The sequence below is a fragment of the Haliotis asinina genome, chromosome 2 (assembly GCF_037392515.1).
Source record: "Haliotis asinina isolate JCU_RB_2024 chromosome 2, JCU_Hal_asi_v2, whole genome shotgun sequence".
Classification (NCBI taxonomy): Eukaryota; Metazoa; Mollusca; class Gastropoda; order Lepetellida; family Haliotidae; genus Haliotis; species Haliotis asinina.
This window is the reverse complement of record NC_090281.1, coordinates 86,700,549-86,720,537: the sequence shown is the minus strand read 5'-3', so window position 1 is coordinate 86,720,537 and position 19,989 is coordinate 86,700,549. Positions and strand designations below refer to the sequence as shown.

Below are 19,989 nucleotides of genomic sequence, written 5' to 3'. Positions count from 1 at the left end.
CACAGTACATATTCATGTTTGCACACATTTTAGATATGGCTAAACCCAGTGATGTGGATTGTTGTTGCCCATCACTGGTTTGTATGGACCAAATTGTGTACAGTCCACATATATGGTGAGCGAGTCATGTTTTACATTGCTTTTAGCAATATTCAAGCAATATCACAGAAGAGGACACCAGAAATGAGCTTTACTCATAGAACCCATGTGGGGAATCGAACCAAGGTCTTCAGTATGAGCGAGCACTGTAATTACAAGACTACCCCACCACACGTCCACCTATATGAAAGGTGTGACTGAAATATTACACGCTAAGTTAAATGACGTGCTTGCTCGTTAGCTCTGTGACCTCTGTGTTCCTTCTGTTACAGGCAGAATGTTAAAAGTCACAAGCTGTTGACCCAAGGTTCAACAGAAAATGTTTTTCAGTTTAATTGACGATGACCATTGTAATGCTAGCAGTACTTTTTACTGCTAAATACATGTATTATCAATTTGAAATGTTTATTGACTCCATAAATGGGCTGTTAAGTTTGTAGTCTTTTGTTTGCCTTGTCAGGATTTCATTGTTCAAGTAGAAAATGTAGCTGTCCTAATGATGACTGACATTGAGCTATAGTGAAATATTTATGGTACAGTTGTTATAGTCTTTATTGAAATGTGGATATAGGGATATGCTCTCTTTATGACGGTCAGCTATATTGTGTGATAGTTATTGTGTTAACGATGCAATGACGAGCATTGACATTAAGCAGAGGCTCATGATCTGATGTCTGATATATGGAGGAGTTTGAAAAGTTGCTGCCATGTCCATGATCATTTGAAGTCATTCAGGTACATGGGAACAAGGAAATTCCTACCAGTATGTGTTCATCTCTTCTGCTCAAGTTTGGAAATTTAATCAGCCAATAGTGATAGCTTTGTAATTTTGCCCTTGTCCACAGCTGATAAGACATGTTGACACAAGATTGGATGATTGCAGTCCTGTCTTGGACAGTGGAATTGACTTGTCAGAAATACTGGATGTGGGTCAGGACAAATAGCTTTAATTTCTGGAATTAGTACCCTGATCTTGATTTCATGGAGAATCTCAGTACTTGATGGTTTACTGTTGTGTATTTTGATATTGTTTCATTTTTACATTACAGAATGTATGTTCTGCCTCACCCCTGTTCTTTTCATAGAGGACAGTTTATGGATGTCAACATTTGTAATTTGAAGAATACAAACGTTGACATCCATGCATGTCTTCATGAAGTTTTAATGCTTTTCAAGGACTTCATTGTTATCCCTTGCCGCACGTTTTTGCACGAAGCGAGGGACACAGTATTACTAGTAGGGTTTGTCTGCTTGTACGTACGTACGTACGTACGAATTGGAACATCTTAAGAACCACTGACAAGATTCATTTCATATTTGGTACCTAGGTTCATCACACTTTAAGAAATGTCCCAGTGAGGTTTGGTGACCTTGACCTTCATTTCAAGGTCACACATGATTTTTATGTTTTGCCCTTGTCAGCAAGATATCTCAAGAACTTGATTTTCTTCATATTCAGCAACAAACTTTATCTAGGGAAATCACAGGACCCAGTCGGTCTTGGTGACCTTTGCTTAATTTTCAAGGTCACAGAGACACTTTGAAGATTTCCACATGTTATGCTTGTCAGCGAGATATCTCAAGAACCATTCACAGGACCTTCTTCATATTTGACACAAAGTTTCATCAAGGGAAGGTGCAATTATGTCACCTTAGTGACAGTGCTTGTTCTCTTTAAATAAACAGTGACAAATACTCATTATGCATAAAATTCAACAGAAACTGTTAGTAAACAGATTTATGAACACATTGCAGGAAAAGTTTAACCAGTGCACTGAACATGTTTGCATAAGTTACATAAAGTGTCAAGTGACGGGATATACAATGACACTTTCCTATCAAGGATGTTTTTGTGTAGCTGTAAAAGGAAACAGAAGTGAAGTAGTTGTAGTAGCATTCATAGCCTCGAACAAGCAAGTAAGCCATTATTTGGGAACCTGTGCTTCTGTACATATGGTGTATCAGTTCTGGAATTGTCATTAGTTGGTGCTAGGTACTGAGTGTGGATGGTTGGCACATGGGGCTCCAATTTGTCGACTACTACGGTGGATCTATTATTGGCGTAACTGCAGCTATCTGGTAATGTTTGCTTGAGTGTCATCAGATAGCTGAGTAAGAGTTGGATACAAGGTGGGGTGGGAGATAAGGGAGGGGGATACGGAGGTAGGTGCATGGGAAGGCAGCAGTGATGGTGTGCAGCATGTTTGCGTCATCAGCCACATATGTGGCATTTCCTTCTTCCACTGTCCTTCAGTTTCATGGGGAGCAGGAAATAGGTACCGCACTTCCAAGGAACCAACTCACAGGAAGCTTGAATAGGCCTACGAAATGTCGCCAGCAAAAGGTCATCCCGGGTAACTGCCGTTAATTCAGTTGGTGTTGTTGATCATTGATGGCAGTTGGTGTTGAAATCCACTGACATTTTACTAGTGAAATAAATAATTCATGTCATGGACACTAAATTTTCAGTAAAATATTCAGTAGCGCTTATTTCTCGTATAAGGCTTTCAAAGCGACGACTTCTTGACAGATAAGAAGCTGCATAGCATTTAGTGTTATAATTGTAGTTGTATAATTTGATAAATCAATACACTGAGTGTTTTATGAGCAAGATGTTTTAGTGAAAAGGATTAGATAAAATGATAAGTTGATGGATGTTCCGGTATTTTTCTAAAAGTATTGATTTCTTCATATATTTCTAAATGTTCCATTATTCATGAGGTTTTAGAAATCATGGACATGGTATGCAGTTTGGGGATGCTACATGTGTCCTCAGCACCACTTGAAAGAAATAAGAACTCAAGTGATTTCTTGAGGGACTGTGTAGTACAATGATCTTACTTGAAAATTGCTAAAAGCTGAACTCACTCACATTTCTTGTTTTCAGTGTATGACAAAGTAAGTTTGAAAAATCCAAGTTTATCTGGAGGACATGATACCCATCTGTTTTTGTGCCCCAAACAGTATTTACCAACACATTCATTAATTAGGAAAATAGAGAATGCACTTCTTAATGTCAAAATATGAGACTATAAGTACAAACAGGTGTTTTAGATTGTTACGTTGTGTACAAAACCTGTCAACTGTAGGGTGGCATCGGATAGAGAGAAGCGCAAAATAAATGCTGCAGTTGATACATTATCCTGCATACTGAGGGGCTATAATGCAGGTAGCATGACTTGCGTGATAAAATGGTTCATGTGGCTTGTAAATATGAGAATGGAGTGACCGAACTAATATGTAGCCAGTCTAATAGCAGTGGTTATTCTGCAGACACATCTTTCACAACTCAATTCTGCTGTTTGTTGTTTAATGCTGCACAGCAGTATCTTCAAGCAACATGACAGCAGCCTGTAAATAATCAAGACAGGATCCAACAAGCCAGTGATCATTATTGTTTGCAGCGATTCATGTTATGGTAGGAGGAGTAGGGGGTAGGGGTTGGGGAGACTGTTGGCCAAGTCCCCCAGTTTCACTCCTAATCAGTTTACCTGCCTCATGTGTACAGTATGTGGTGCTGGGGAACTGTTTCTACAATGAATCCCCATGAGGGTGAGTGAGAGAGGTCAGTTTTATGCCACTTTTGGCTTAATGATAGAGGACACAGGGTCACCACATTGTACTCATGTGGTGAATCAAACCCATATCTTTGGTGTGACAAGTGATAGTTGTGAAGGTCAGCATTAGTGTCTCCAACAGTGATGCTGACTGAATGATGCTCTCATCACTTGTTAGAGAAAAGGTTTTACACCTGTACAATGTCACAGCTTCCATACATGTTAAGTCTGTAAAAAGTTATTTGAATGTAATGGCAAGACATCTAAGTGTAAGAGGGAGGGTAGGGTAGCCTAGTATTCACTTGCCACGATGAAGACCTGGGTTTGATTCTCCACATGGGTACAGTGTGTTAAGCCCCTTTCATGTGTCCCCAACTCCAATATTGCTGGTATAAGCTGTAAACTGGTGTAAAATTAAACTCATGTAGTGTAAGATACACTGGCAGTTGTCTGCCTGTAAAAGTTCACAAAATAAGAATTAGAATAGTTTTTTAATCTACAAGTGGTCATAATAGGGCATCTTTAAGAAATGTTTTATCATTCCCATTTTATATTAACCAACTCCTTACCATGTGTTAACTTCGGTCCAGATCAACTCTGTCCTTCCTGCCCATGCCATTCAGGCAGTATTGCATGTTATTACCAGCATTGTTGACCTTGACTGGTGATGCAGGGTGACTGACCCACATCCTATTGATTCCTGCCAATTCCGCAGAACCAGGATCCTAATTACTAAGGCAGTCAGTCCAGAGTTGACACATACCACGCTTTTGCGCTTGTCACTGCCATCACTGCTGTTGCTACTGCTAGAAGCACAGATAAATTGATGTGTTAGTATTAGAAGCTTAGGATTTGGTTTTAAAAGGTCATTTGATCTTTTCATAGCTTTCATGAAAAGGTGCAGGATCCTTATTTGCGGTATTTAGGTTTTCGTTACAAGGGTAAGGTATTTTGATGCATGAGCGTGAAATTGTAAAAAGTTAAAAACATGTCAGCCTGCACAGGTGGAGATGACTGCCTTGAAAATAGTCAGGTAGTATTAGTGCTTCATCACACGGTCATGTTTCTGTGCCCTTCTTGGGGATGATATAACAAAATTGGTCATGGATACTTGGTGTCATGATCACAGGGGTTGCTGCAGTTGTGTTAACAACAATAGTAACCTCAACAACAATATTAAATTCATCTGCTCACACCATATAACTGATCCCTTCATATATATCAGAAACTGATGCATTTTCAGTTTCATTGTTGCTTGTCAGTTATTGCTGCATTGTCTTTCCTTCTCCTTCCCCACCCCCCAGTTTGTAGTGAGTTGATGCAAGCAGGTTTGTTTATGAGCACAGAGTGAATCAAGGCCTCTGACGCAAGTGTTTATGCTCAACAGCAAGTTTCCATAGTGGGAAGTAGGTCATGCAGCCATTACTACCTGAGAGGCTTGATGGGGTGATTGTACTATAAACCGATTGCGTGGGATTTAGTAGTCACGACACACCTTCCAAGCACAGCATTTCCTCGCCCTGCTTCGCGCATCACTACCCCAACTCAATAACAGGTTTTTTCTCTGCCTATTCATGTATGCAGTCCTGGACCTAGACAAGAGAACCAGTGGAACAGGTTTCGATTGACCGACCACTGTATTTCCTTGTATTGAGCTAGGTCAGAGGATTAGGGACTGACCTCAGTGTAGATAGCAGCCTGGGGCTGATAGGAGGAGCCGGGTGATAGCTCTTTCTGTCAGAGATAACAGTGTGAAAGCCAGCTCGGTCAGGTGATTGGATTGATACATGCTTCTGTGTGTATGTGCACTAGTTGCTTCTAGTCAGCCTGCTCAGCAAGCTGTCATCTGAACAACGCTGTCCTCAGCAGCTCATTCACAGCTGCACCCCTCCACATCTCCGCCACTACATATCTACAGTACACAGGGTTAGACTGCAGCCAGCTAAATACAGCCCTATGCAGACCCAGATTAGCATCACAAGTGCGTGCCGCCACTGCGGCCACCACTAGTCACATGACCGGCTGTACGACACTCGGCAAATAGAACACAGGCAGTATTGAGGCTGTACTTCCTCCAACGCTGAAAGGGTGCACACATATTTGAGTGCCTTGCCCCACTTCCGATCTAGTGCGGGAGAGAAGCGGTGTGCTGTGACGCTGCCAGCCAGTCAGGACAGTGAGAGGCTCTCTCACTACTCAGTCTTCTAGGACAGATAGACAGCCGGAGTCTGCCTAGTACACACACCGAGATAAGCCACATGCTGACATGGTCGGTATCTGGTAGCTCAGTGTAACTGGACATACAGAGGTTCAGGGAGTGGTGGACATTACTGTGTTTTACATTAGTGAGTGACTGGATTACCCTTCTACACGGCCACCAAAATGCTCAAGTTATCCATTCCACCTGTTGATCCTTCATGTCATGATAGACTTGGTCTACACGGCACGACAGCTTTCTCCCCGTTTTCCATGCACATCATGGACCCTGTGTTAGACCTTTCCATGAGGAAATCTCGCCACGATTCCTCCGATGAGGTGTCCAGCCAGGACAGTGACCAGGACCGTATGAGTGAGCAAGGGAGTCTGGGACAGTACCCCACAGGAGGAACGTACAAGAAACATCTTCTCAAACGTTACTGTAAGTCATGTTTGTTCTCACTAGGGTCATTAATTTATGTCCATGTTTACTGTGACAACTCATGTTCAATAAGATTTGATTCTTGGATGTGATACTTTTTCTGATTATTACTGTCATGTTGTTTATTTTTTAGAATATTAATTGTAATTTATTTGTGTGATTTTCTGTCCATATTTTTTTATCAACATTGTAATAAGTTATGAAATGCTGTTTCAGAGAATGATATTCTGGGATTCTTAAATTGATAGTTAGTATTTGTTTTAATGTTTCTTATATATTAGTCCTGTAGGTTGTCTCTGAACATGTGACTCATTGGAAAGAATGTTGGTTACAAGATGTAAAGATTTATATTGTATGGAAATAGAAGGTGATATGGGTATATAAACAGTAGGTAAAGAATCAATGCTGGTATCGTGCAACAAGACATAGTCCTGACTCAATATATTGATTGTGGTATTGTCAGCTGGCTGCACTCACTTCATGTTTGGTTAGTGTCTTCTTAGTCACCTTACAGACACACTTTATCACAATCCTTTCTGCTGAATTGTCTAGCACCACTTGACAATGTGGAGTAAATTCAGGCAGATACTCTAAGGGTTTCATAAGTTGAATCAGACTGCTGATTCTGCCGGTGTGGACTTAGTACATGTAATTTGACATGTTGTTGTGAGTTTTATGTTAAAACATATTACTGGTATATTTGAGAGAGTCGATCACTCAGCTTTCTCTTCCCACCTGTTGCTGTGTCCGAGGACCCACAAACACAGCTCAACAGCCTAGCTGGGCAACTTGAGAAGCCTGCTTAGCCTTGGCAGACCCATATTGCCATGTCCTATGTTTCCTGTAAATCTAGATCACCCACTTTACCTCCTTGCAACGTTGGAGGGGAGGTGTTGGGAGACAGGAGTTGTGTTGGGGTAATGGTGGTGAAGGGCAGAGCTAGGTGAGGGTTGAAGAAGAGGTTGTGGTTGTGGTAGGGGGTAGAGGTAAGGTTTGGATTTGACGAGGGAATAGTGGGAGAGAGATGAGGAGTGGAGTTTTATCTGAGTAAGGGGAGAACTTGGGGTGCAGGGATACTCCTTGGTAGAGGGTATGTCCAGAGAGGGTAGAGTTATGATATGTTTGGCAGTAGGATGTAGTAGATCCATGGATGGGTGGATCTTGTTCAGGGTAAGGGGAACACTGAAAGGGTAGATTAGGGAGGAGATAGATCAGTGTGCTGGGTGTAGGGTGTTAGTGGAAAGAGTGCCAGGGAGGGTGTGTGTCTTCATAGTGGGTAGTTCAAGAGCTGTATTTGAAGTATACTGATAATGTCAGTGTGTTTGGGTTGTCGGTTTCATCAGACACATCGTGTCATTTCCACTTCATTTGAGCTGGAAACAATGTTGAATTGGAAGTGTGGAAGTAATATCAGGTTGTGTCACCTTACAAAACTCATTGATGTCAGAAATGAATGAAAAGTGTCCTATTTGTGTACCATTAATAAAACCTGTCTCAGTGTGCAATAAGATCCAATCAACCTCCTATTTCAGCTGGGAGTCATCTGCAGTGAAATCGCTAATTGTTTGTTTGATGAGGTTGTGAAGGTAACCTGAGGAAGTTTGGAATATATCTCCATTGACGCATTTTGAGATAATGGCTTGAGGGGATTCTTTTTATTATTATTAAAAAAATAAATAAAGGTAAATATGCATGAGTTGGGGGTAGATCCTTGAGGGATGGGGGATGTGTGATTACAGGAAGTGAGGGTCACTCAGCAGTCAGGTAATGTTTGTTTGCTTGCTGAGTAAATACAGCCTCCAGTTTAACAGCTACCCTGAATATCATTAGCAGGCGGAAATAATTCTTGAGTGGTGTTAATATACTTCCTTGTGTCCCTGGGTAACGTGAGCAGTGTGGTATGCTTGTGTAGGGCTCCATTGCAGGACATTGCAAGGTGCGACTTGGTGATACAGGCCAGAAAAAACTTCTAAAGCAGGTGCTTGCTCCCTTCTTCATAAAGTAGACTTCAGTTGGGCTTGATGTAGATTCATAAGCTGATACTCCACCTATCCTCAGCATGATTTTAGTAGTGTAGACTGTTTGAGTGTGTTGTTTAGGCGTGTATGTGTTTCAGTACTATTGATGTGATTTTTCAGTGTGTTTTCCTTCTTACTAAACCATGCTTTCAGTTTATGAGTAACAAGATGTCAAATTTGACAGGACTTCAATCAGGTTAGACCACTTGTCAGTCAGTTGATTGAGATGTTTGATGGTGGTGATAGCTTCTTGACAACCTTTCTCCTTGATTGAGATGCTCGATAGAGTATTGCGGCTTCCTGACAATTGTCCCTGACCTGAGGCTGAATGTCCTTAAAAGAAAGGATAGCATACCTTCATCACCTCAGGCTCCTCATTAAATACGTCCTCAAGTTATCCTTCACTTGTAGCTGTTATGTCATTTCCTGTATCCTCTTGTCCTTAGCCATCCCAGCAGGCTGCTCAATCACGTGTGACCATTATATGGGCTCTGTTTCAATGACAGATTGCCCTTGAATGTGTGACAACAATTGTTGTACAACCCAACCGCGTGTAACCCGGTGCTTCATCACTATGTCGACGAGGATTTATGGCAATTGTTGAACAATACTTGCTGGATTAACACCATAGGATGTTAAGGCAGTATGATGTCCTGATCATAGAGAATGAGTCAGTATTGAAGATTTATGTAGAAACAAAGAATTGATGTTTTTTTCTGCATAGTGTTGTTTGTTGGTTTTAAAATAGAAGTTGACATATATTATCAATGTGGGAGAGATGGTACTGTTGTAAATTACATTGTTCTTTGTATCTGAAAAAAGTCAGAAACCAACATATCTCATTCAGTGTTCATTACCATTTGATTACAATCCTCTTTGCAAATTAAACGCAGTAGTGATTGACAAAGATTGATATGGGAAAAATTAAACTTTACAAAAAAATCCTAGCTGCCAGCATTCTTCATATATGTTCGCTTGTGTAAGGACTTGCATGTTTGCTTGTAATCTCTTAATGTTTTAGTGTGTAAAATGAAGGTAAAGTGATCACCATTAATGTACCAGTTTGAGGGGCTGTTATAGATTGTATACTGTGATAGCTGCCCGTAGTTTATATGTCTAGACTTCACTGCATGCAGAAACCAGGACATTAGTGGAATATTCCCGGTTGTAAAATTTGTAGAGTAGAGGCCTTTCACTCACTCACTATCTTATGTAAACATGAAACATCTATGAGTAAATTTTTAATTGTTTGTAATGATGTTTCATTGTTCTTCTCCTTTCCAGAGTTTGTCACCAACATTTTGTTGTTTGTAGTGATGTTTCAGAGATCTTGTCCTTTTCTGAATTTTAATGACATCATGAAACAAACTCTTTTTTGATATTTTAATCCCTTTAGCTTCTGTTGTGATAAGATAACACAGTGTCTTCCTTCCTTATGTACTCCCATGGTAAAGGACAGGCTGAATCTGCCACTTGTAAAAACAAACAAGTAGTGACCCTAGTTCCTCAACAAGTGTTACTCCAGAGCAGTCAATCTGTTTCCTCCTGTACCAGTTGATGTCTGTCATCGTTGTGATAGTGATGTGGAAGACAAACCCCCAAGTAGTCATGGGCTGGTATTGAGCCCCCCACAAGGAAGTAGCGGAATGACTTGTCACTGTTAACTAGTTGGTAGACCTGGGACATGTAGCTCCACCTCTTATTTCCTCATTTATTGAAGGTCACTGTGACTTGGCTAAGATCTCAAGGCTGCAGGATGTGTTATAATTGGATCTCATTTCCTTGTTGTCTAATTGGTTTGGTAAGACTTGTTCGTAAATTTTTGAAAGTGTTATGTTGCTAGCTTCAGGAAATACTGATGTTATTGCTGTTAGTTGTTTTAAAGGAGAGCGCAAAAGAAGAAGAAGAAAAATGAATGTGTATTATAGATGTACCACGAGCCATTTGTTGAAACAAGAACGCACAACAAATTATATGTGAAGGAAGTATGGATAGATGATGATCGGACTCCTGAGAAGTATGGATGCTATATTTTTTCATCTGAACTAGATCCAGTTTGATACATTTAATGACTTTTATGAAAATATGGATAATATCTGTCTCATTGTTACTTTTCTTTATTTAGTCAAATTTTGAATAGCTTGTTATTGCTCATGCTGTCCGTAAGCTATTGTTTCTTATTGAACAGAAGTTTAGAAAAATGTCCAAATCGTTATCGTCGTTCATGAAGAGAATTTGACAAAGAAACACAGCAGTTTTGTTTGTGGTTCAAACTGATGTTGAGTGCAGTATTCTGCTACATCATGGATGTTTGTAGAGGCAGAGTGTAGAACTGAGTCGCTGACGACGGCAATCTCCTGAGCCCAGTGCGACGAGCACTGTGACAACCTTCAACATTTACTCTTAGCTACTTCCCGATAGTTTCTCAAACAATGGACCTGAGCAGCATCTTAAGTGAGTTGACGTTGATTCCGGGCTTGTGTCTGTAGAAAGTCTGCACCACGTGGGGAACACTGAGGAGGTTACTGAGTTCAGTTTGTTTACGCCATTGCCGTCAGATCCTTCGTACTTGCGTCAGGTGCTTTCTTACAAGCTGCCTCAAAGAGATTCTGAGAAGGGATGTTGTTGCTAAAAATAGCTGGTTTCAGTAATCATCAAGACTGAGATTTCCCTGGATTCAGTTTGTAGCAAGATGACAGTTACAGTTTCCACTTTTGAAGTTGTTATTCACATTATAAGTTGTTACTTTTTTTCATTTGAGGATAGTAAGATTTGTTGTAATGGTGACTAATGGAAGTCATTAACAAGGGAAAAGATGTAGTGTTTGAGAATCGTGGTTGCTATGACAGCAGGTATGCTATAAATATGAGCAGAAAATTTAATACATGATATTTCTTTCTTTCTTCCTTTTTTTCCTTTTTTTCAGAAAAGAGAACATTTTCTGCTTTTATTTCTACATTAAAAAACATTAATGCTAGTTTCCATGAAAGAAAATGATACCTTTGTCTTTTCGTCATGATTACAAAACAAATATTCATCATTTCTCGCCTCTTGCACTCCACTTTGACCAAAGTTTTCTGTTGTAAAATATATAAATACATCCAGGTATTTTTCATGTTTAGTTCTACTCATGTCATCATCATGCATGTTCAACTTACACAAAACATTCTAAGGCTTTGTGAAATATAGACAGATAGTCTTTTTACTTCCCATTTATCTTGCTTATCATGTGGAAATATATTCAAGTCTTTATCAGTAACTTCCACCAGACTGTCATCTATACAGTTTTCCTATTATGCGTTGCAACGCACCCATGCTTAGTCATAACACATTATCTGTAGATTTGAGTTTGACCTACTTTTCTTGATGACCAAGGTACAAACTTACAGCTCTAAGGGACTTGACTATTTAGGCTATCAGCAGCTTGTTTGTCCAGGGCTGGATGTAGATATATATAGGGTATAGATAGTGAAAGTTTGACAAGTGTTGGGCGGGCTCAGTCTACCCTTAGAGGGATTGTGTAGGCTTTATGGAAGGAAGAGGAAATAGTTGTTGTTCCTCGTATGACTTTCCTGCCTGGTAACGTGCAAGTTGTAACCTGTGCCACTATGGCGATTATCTACCTGTCTGGGCAGATGGCCAAGTTCTGGATCCCGTGATATGACTTTGTGGTGACCTAAGATTGCACAGTCACACTCCTGTCTTAGCTGACATAAATATTCCATATTATATATGGTTATATCAGCAACAGATCAAGAGTACACAGTTCACTTCTGTTTGTGTGGAGTGTTAAGTTTCGTTATGGTTTGTTCCTGTAAAGACCCCAAAATAAACACGAAATATATATCTCAGTTATATTATTTTTTTGGTGTACAGTAAGGAAAGTTGTGTAAGGTGACACTAAATCTTGATATTTAGTATCATCACAAGTCATGTTTTGTAGGAGAAAGTAATCAAGTAATACAAGTGCCTTCATGTTTGTTATACTGTATCTGGAACAGTTCAAATAAGTGCCATGATCCAACAAACCCACCCACACCACAAACAGGAAATAATTCTGGTAGAGAGAGCAAGTATTCACTAAGTAATATTTTGTAGAAATATTGTGTGAATATTTAAGTACATTTGTCTTTAACAACTACGGTAATTATTGCCTGGCTGGTCCATTTGTGTCACTTTCAAAAGTACGTTTTAGGTCATTGCCATGGATGGATATAGCTCCTTGAACAGCGTATTGATTATCTTCAGCCTCTAAGATCCACCAGATCGTTACATACATAGTAGCCACAATGCCGCCATATGTCAGATATAGCTCACATCAGAGCTGTATATCCCGACCAGGATATAACAGTTGGGAAGCATCTGTGCATGACAGTGTATCTCGAACAGCCTAGAGACATGTTGTGTTCATGACGTCATGTCACACGTTGCTAGGATAGATATTAGATTGTAGATATCAGAAACGGAATATGTAACACACAACCTTGACCTTTTCATTACTGGTCTGATCAATATTGTACAATGGAAGGCTACCGTTTTAATTGATGCCAGGATCATGGAAGCGATGGCTGATGTTGGCTATATGTGTGGCAGTCATGCAGCTATGTGATTGTTATGGGGAGACGAGGGAATAGTAAAGTGTTAGTGTGATGTTTAATGACTTCCTGTAACAAAGCTAGCCTTGGTGACAGCACAAGTTACAGGAACCTTTTTATCTCATGAATGTTAACATTGTTCGTGAAGCTGTAATTCTTTAAATATTACTATTTGTGTTAATTTTGCATCTATTTAACGCATCTTTTCCATTTTGTTACCAATATATCTCTATTTGTTAAAGTTCAAACCATTCTGTTGTTTAAGATTACTGTGCCATGGCACAAGCTGTAGTGATATGTAGGAAATGGCTGATCTTTAATCTTAATGAGTGAGTATGGGTATGTATTTCACATTGGATTGAAATTATTTCAGCCATATACTGAAGAATCTAAGTCCACACACATTATCACCTTCTTTAATCTTAGAAAGGTATAGGAAATATCGATTATAGCATTAGGAATTGTGAATAGTAATATAGATCAAAATATTTCTGAAGTCCACATATTGAAGATGACACAGTTAAGGAAATGATACTTCCTTGATTGTGTGTGTGGTGTTGCAGATAATGTTTGTGACAGCACAGTGTTGCATCACACAAGATACAGTTGAGTTGTTATGATATGTGCTCTCCTCTGATCCAAATTTAAGTTACACTTTGTTAATATAACGTGATGTTAGTGAGAAATGATAGGTAGTAAGAATGACCACAAAACGTCCCAAAATGATTGTTTCCGTTGGCAATGTACTGGCAGGTTGCTGGGCAATGTAGGGCAATGTTGGTCACTGATACTGCTCTTGATAAATGTTTTGTCTTGTGGTAACAATGTGTGCCACTTGGCATTCCAGCAGAAATGAATTTCATGTCAATAGTTGATAGTGTATTTTTAGATGCTCTTCTGGTTATGACCCTGAACTTGACAAACTATTGGGAGTAGAGTGGTTCTGTTTAAGAATGAGATTTTTTCAAATACATTGCAGAAAATACCAACTACATTTAGTGAACTTCTCAAATTCTATATTTCACAAATGAATTCACAAATTCATTAACCAAATTTCAACTGCAGATTAAATAAATTTATTTAATTGAATGTATACCAAATACCATATTATTGATGCTGGACATGCTTGTACGAAATGTCAAGAATATGATTGCTAAAGATTCACTTTGAGTTTGTTTAGTACTATTTGAATGATGTTTCAGTATTTCTTAACTCTTGTTCTTATATTTCAGTGGATGCTTGTGAACAGCAACAGAAGAATGGCCGCCAGGTGGCAGCAGAGGCATTGCTTAGCATGGATTCTCCGACTAACAGCATGGAGAGCAAGACCTTTCTCCAGGGGATCCTGCATGATCAGCAGCGTGAGTAGCCCACTATTACATCTCTTTGTCAATCAATCTGACTGTCCACCAGTGAAGATCTGGGGTAGAAGAGATCTTCAGCATGCTTGCCACAAAAGGCGACTATGCTTGTCGTGCAACTAACAGGATCAGGTCTTCAGGTTTGCTGTCTTCGTTGACATGTCATCAGTTCCCAGTTTCACAGATCGATGCTCATGCTCTCGATGACTGGATTGTCTTTCCAGACTTTCCAGATTATTTTCAGACCGTCACCATGTAGCTGGAATATTGCTGAGTAAAGCATACAACTAGACTTACTCACGCAGTTTGTCATGTTCAATGTATGTCACTTACGCACTATGTAACTCCTTTCTGTCTACTTTCACACCCTTCTACGCTATAGCAACATCCACTTGTCACATGACATGGAAATCAGGGTTACATAGCTTATAATCTGTCGCACCATTTGGTCATGATATCTGCACTAAAATACAACACAACACAACCATAGACATAACACATTTTTAGTTATGTTCACCTCATAATGGGGCAGCTTAGTGGCTAAAGCATTCACTTGTCAAACTGAAGACTCAGGTAGATTCCCTATATTTGTGTGGTATCTGAATCCTATTTCCAAAGTCCCTAGCAGTGATGTCATTAGATTATTTGCTTAAAGGGGCATTAAAAAGTACTTATTCACCCTACCTCAGTGGTCTTGGGCTACATTGGGCTCTCGTCGCTTCAACTGGTTCCCTGACCTGATATGAGAACCTAGTCTCTGTGCATGCATCATGTTCCAGGCTACTGGAAACAATTGTCCAGATGCTGAGATGCAGGACATGCTATAGAAGACAAAGTTATTGGAACAAAGACAGCAGTCCTGTCCATGAAACAGTCTTGCTATTCACATATAAGTTGTATCACCAACCTGTGGAAACAGTATTTATGGCCTGTTGCTACCAGGCTAGCTATTCTGGAAACTTTTTAATTCCTACAAGCTTGTTAAGCCCATTCTTACCACATTGGCTATCATCAAAGGTAAGGATTCTCAGGGCTACGAACGTTTGAAGAGAAAGGGTGCAGACCTCTATCTCTTGCAGTAACAGATACTGGCCTTGTGACTGCCTCTGTGCTGTCTTAAAGGGAACGCTGAAATTGATATGTGTGCTGTGATTTTCTTTTCTCAAAAACAAGTAGTCAAAAGTACTGAAAATGTATTTTCCTGATCACTGTTTATAGTAGATAGTTGTCACGAGGTTGAGTTTGTCAGTTTTGGCTTTATTTGAGAAATTAGTTCTTGATTTGCACCTGTGGTGTCTTATATCCTGTAAGATTGGTCACTAGATGTTTTGCTTTAAACATAAAGAAAGCCTACATGTTTGGCAAACCATTTTTTTTCCAGATTAAATTGAGAGGCAGTGTAACGTGTACTTTAACATAACCTTAATACTAAGCACAAAACTACTGGGTCAAGAATGTATACAGGTCAAAATAATAGTTATAGATAACCGCTATATATAGAACTGGAAATATATTCTCGTTTCATTTTTCCTTTCAACTGAATCTGTTTTTTAAGGGCTTTCCTAAATATCCTACCTTATTCAGATATGAATTCAAGCTACAATTCAGGATCAGGGTGGCGTGAAAAGCAGGCTTTCAATAGCAGTTTGAAAGTACAGAACATTTTGCGAGCACAAGGGCTTGCAGTCTGCATTCATACACATTATGATGATGATGATACAGCTCTTTACACCTCAGTAGGGAATAAAGCTACATATCATGATAGCGCTCTGCATTGACAGGTTACCAATAGAGTGTAGAAATAGACCTGATATATGACCGTCACGATATGGCTGAAATGGCTGATGTGACGTTATATATTAACTCACTCACCCTAATATATGAATCTATCATGAGATGCAACATGTGTTCCACTCATTTGGAATTTTAGTTGAGAAATAGTTGAAATTATAAAATTCTGCTATACACTGACCAAACAAATATTATAGCTTAATCCCGATGAAATGTATGTAAATACTGATGGGATTGACATATTTTGGAAATAGGAACGTTAAATTATGCTTAGAATATTTTACCTTAATACACATTAATGAGTATGGTATTATTTTGTGAATAATAGCTTATGTACTCATGGAAATGAATAAGGGAACACATGAAAGTAGACGTGTTCCATTATATTTTCCAGGTGTCTTTACAAGGTTTGTAGTGCACTGTAGGTGAAATTCTGGAAATAGAGCAATGGTGTGTTGTTTCATTTGTTAACCTTATTCGTTTCCATGAGTATGTGTCCCGACTTTTTTTGGATACACACCAATTTTCAATAAAGAGTTTTGGGTAAAATTACAGATTAACTGCCAAAGTGATACACTTGCTTGTTCAGTTTTGAAATGTATGTACAAGTAACTGATACTGTGTAAGGACAAGTGAGTTAAGGAGTTTTAGTTTTACGCCGCTTTTAGTAATATTACAGCAGGGGACACAAGACAGGGGATTCACACATTGTATCCATGTGGGAAATTGAACCAGGGTCGTCAGTGTGACGAGTGAATCCTTTAAGCACTAGGCTACTCCCCAATATGCCGTGTAAGGACAGGTTTAAGAATTCTAGTTAGAGGAAGGTTTTGGGAGCAGCAAGATACACTACAAACTGAGATGAAGTACTGTACATCTGGTGCTTAGGGTTGACATGACAGAGCTAACTCTGGGCATGACATGATGAGTGTTCAGTATGTTGCCAGTGCGGGGGAGGCATGACAACCATGCAGAAATCACCGCATCAATTTGCAGTGTTAGCATAGCTAGGATACACGATGAGACCAAACGTCCCAGCCTGCATTGCCTTGTGTTACAGGCTGGCGACCATGTTTGCTCGGCTGTGTTTAATTATGGATTTGTATGTTGAATCCATGCAAACCTTATGCTCAAACTGTGATCTGCCGCACAAGTCTGTTGCTAAATGTCTGGCGTAGCATTTCCTCCATTACTGTTGCTGTGTCACCAAGTGCAGCTCCTGTACTCCCCGCCTCGTCTGTGTGGAATTGCCATGGAAATGCCTGTGTCACGTGGACCTCAACTCGCCAAGTCAGGAAGAACAGGCAGATTCACATGTTTGAATACCCGCCATCTCAACAGCCAATGAGAAGCTCACAAACAAGCCCCTGCACCCTCTGACATGGAGTCACAGTACCAGAATTGTCATGACTACTGATCGTTGCAAGCACCTGTCATCTGTTTGTAAACAACATAATCGATCAGATTATTGCAGGCTGCAGGCTGAGTACTCTTGCCAGCACCCATCGTATGACCATTAACCTGTCAAGAGTTAACACCATGACTTTGCCCATGATATTCACAGTCCATGATAAAGTTGTGTAATATACTGCTAAAGTTTTTTAAGGACCACACCTGAACATGATTGTTTTGATTGGTCAGTATAAAACAAGTGTATGCTTATCAAATGTTTAGAAGTACTGAGCAACCTCAGCCCTGATGTGCTTGTTGAGCTTCCGAGAGATTAATTGATAGAAATACTGAATATGTAAATTCAGTGAACCTATTTTACATTTATGTTAAATATTCATCCGTGTGGGTTGACAGGTGAATCTGTTGACATACATCCATAAGTTTGGTACAGTTTTTATTCATTTATGAAACGACTGAATGCAGTGTATTGTTTTGGTGATGAATTTGTTGGACAACAAGATCTGCTGATTGTGATGTTCTCCAAAGTTCTGTTTATGGATATTTCTTTTTAAGAGTACAGTTACGTTACATTCAGCTGAGTAGACAGTCAAAATGATTATTTTAAATTTTTACATTTCATGAGGAAAGCAAAAGGTTTGCATATGAAACAACCCAATAATTACATTTTCACTAGACTCAGTAAATGTTGATGCTGAACTTCTTTCTCTTCACGATAATTATTTTGATGCAAATACAGTATGTACCTGAAATAAGGCACCTCCATTTCAAATCAAGAATACTAATGAACCAATAAATAAATTTGATGATGTATTTTGCAGCCTCTTTGCCTCCCAGTCCTGCCGACAGTGGTGTCTCAGATATTGACAGCAACTCCGATGACATAAAAATGAGACTACACGGTTCTTACAGTAAGTAGTAACCTTATAAGTGTTAAACCCATCTTTAATTGACATTTATGAAGGTGCAGCATCAATGAGTTGACTTCTTTACGTCTACATTGCCATTGCCTCTGCATTTCCATAATCGTGTCAGCATACTTTCGTAGTAATCATTTGTTTGTTCATTCAGCCTTCATCATATGGCTGAAGTAATTACAAATGTAATATTTAATTTGCTTTGCTGTTTCAACATGAGTAATTAATTTGCCTTGGTATAGAAACATAACTGATGAATTGTTTTATGTATTTTGCAGCATTCATCCCAAGTCCCCCAGTACCTGGCCCCAGTCCGTTCATCCCCCCATACTGCCAACCCCCCCCAGCACACCAGCCCCTACCCGCACACTTCAACACAGCTACACATATCGCCATGAGACCGGGTAAGTTTATCCCACCTATATCAGTGTTCTTAAACAACCTAACTAATGAATCTGAATTGTTAGTAGACAGAGATATTGTGAACTTGTATTCCCTAAATAGTTTTGTTGGTTATGCATAACACAGCTTAAATACAAGTCCATTACATTTAACATTGTAGTTTTAGTTTACATGTATTTCTATGATAAGTATTGTTGGTTACATGTAACATATATTTAGCATAGATACCTTTGTTTGATACATTGTTGATGGTTACATTTCACATTGTATTGTTACCATATATGTTAGCCTACATACTTTATCATGTTATTGTTAGCCTACATACCAACTGATATTGTTAACCTACATACATAATATTAATATTACCTTATGTCTGTTGAGCATAGTAGTGTTACTGAGTTTTATTAGCTGTTGTCGGAATTGTTCACCAATTTATCTATTAATGTAAGTAAATTTTGAGCCTGTTTACTTATTAAAGATTGTGTTGTTTGCCTTCATATCTATTGATCATAGCATTATCAGTCTACATGCCTATTTAACTGTTAATTGCCCATTAGTCATAGTATTTTTAGTGTAATTGTCTATAGATAATGAATTTTTTTTTTACTAGCCTACATACCTATTAATCATAGTACTTTTTAAGCTGTCATAATATATTGAGTAAATATTCCAGTGAAGATCCATATTCTGTATTTTCGGCTCACTTAGGTAAAAATATATGTGGGCTTAAACCTAGTTTTATGAACATGAAGTGAAATTGATTTAAGACTGTTAAGGCTTTCCTTTGTATGAGATAAGGATTGAAGAGTTTGAAGATTGCTCTCTAGTGACTCTCTCTAGATTGCATTTTATTAGGCAATGTGCCGAGATGTGGTATGTAATTATTGCAGGTAGAGGGTTTGCGGACGGAGACGTAATTGTAATTCAACTGAACATATGACCTCACACTGAAATGATGTGTCAACTGTTTATGTTTGCCAATGTTTGACTACCCTTGCTATATGTAACACCATTTCTAGTGTCTTGTAACCTTTAGTGTAACTATAGATTTTTTAATTTATTGTTAAATGATCCACAGCCCTGAAAGAAATGCCTGTTAATTGGTAAAAACTATTTGCATCACAGGTTAGAAATTATTAATCAGTATTTAAAAGTGATATGCTTCTATTTGAATCTAATTTTAAACTGCCTAAATTTTCAA

General features: G+C 39.0%; 1 protein-coding gene across 1 annotated transcript in view; it reads left to right on the top strand.

Annotated features, from left to right (window-relative positions):
- Positions 1-19,989, top strand: part of LOC137274516 (uncharacterized) — a 101,122-nt gene that overhangs the window by 72,723 nt on the left and 8,410 nt on the right. The window contains exons 4-6 of the mRNA XM_067807743.1: positions 14,140-14,268; positions 18,291-18,380; positions 18,665-18,790. Of these exons, the coding sequence (XP_067663844.1) occupies positions 14,140-14,268; positions 18,291-18,380; positions 18,665-18,790 (345 nt within the window). The remainder of the gene's footprint in view (positions 1-14,139; positions 14,269-18,290; positions 18,381-18,664; positions 18,791-19,989) is intronic.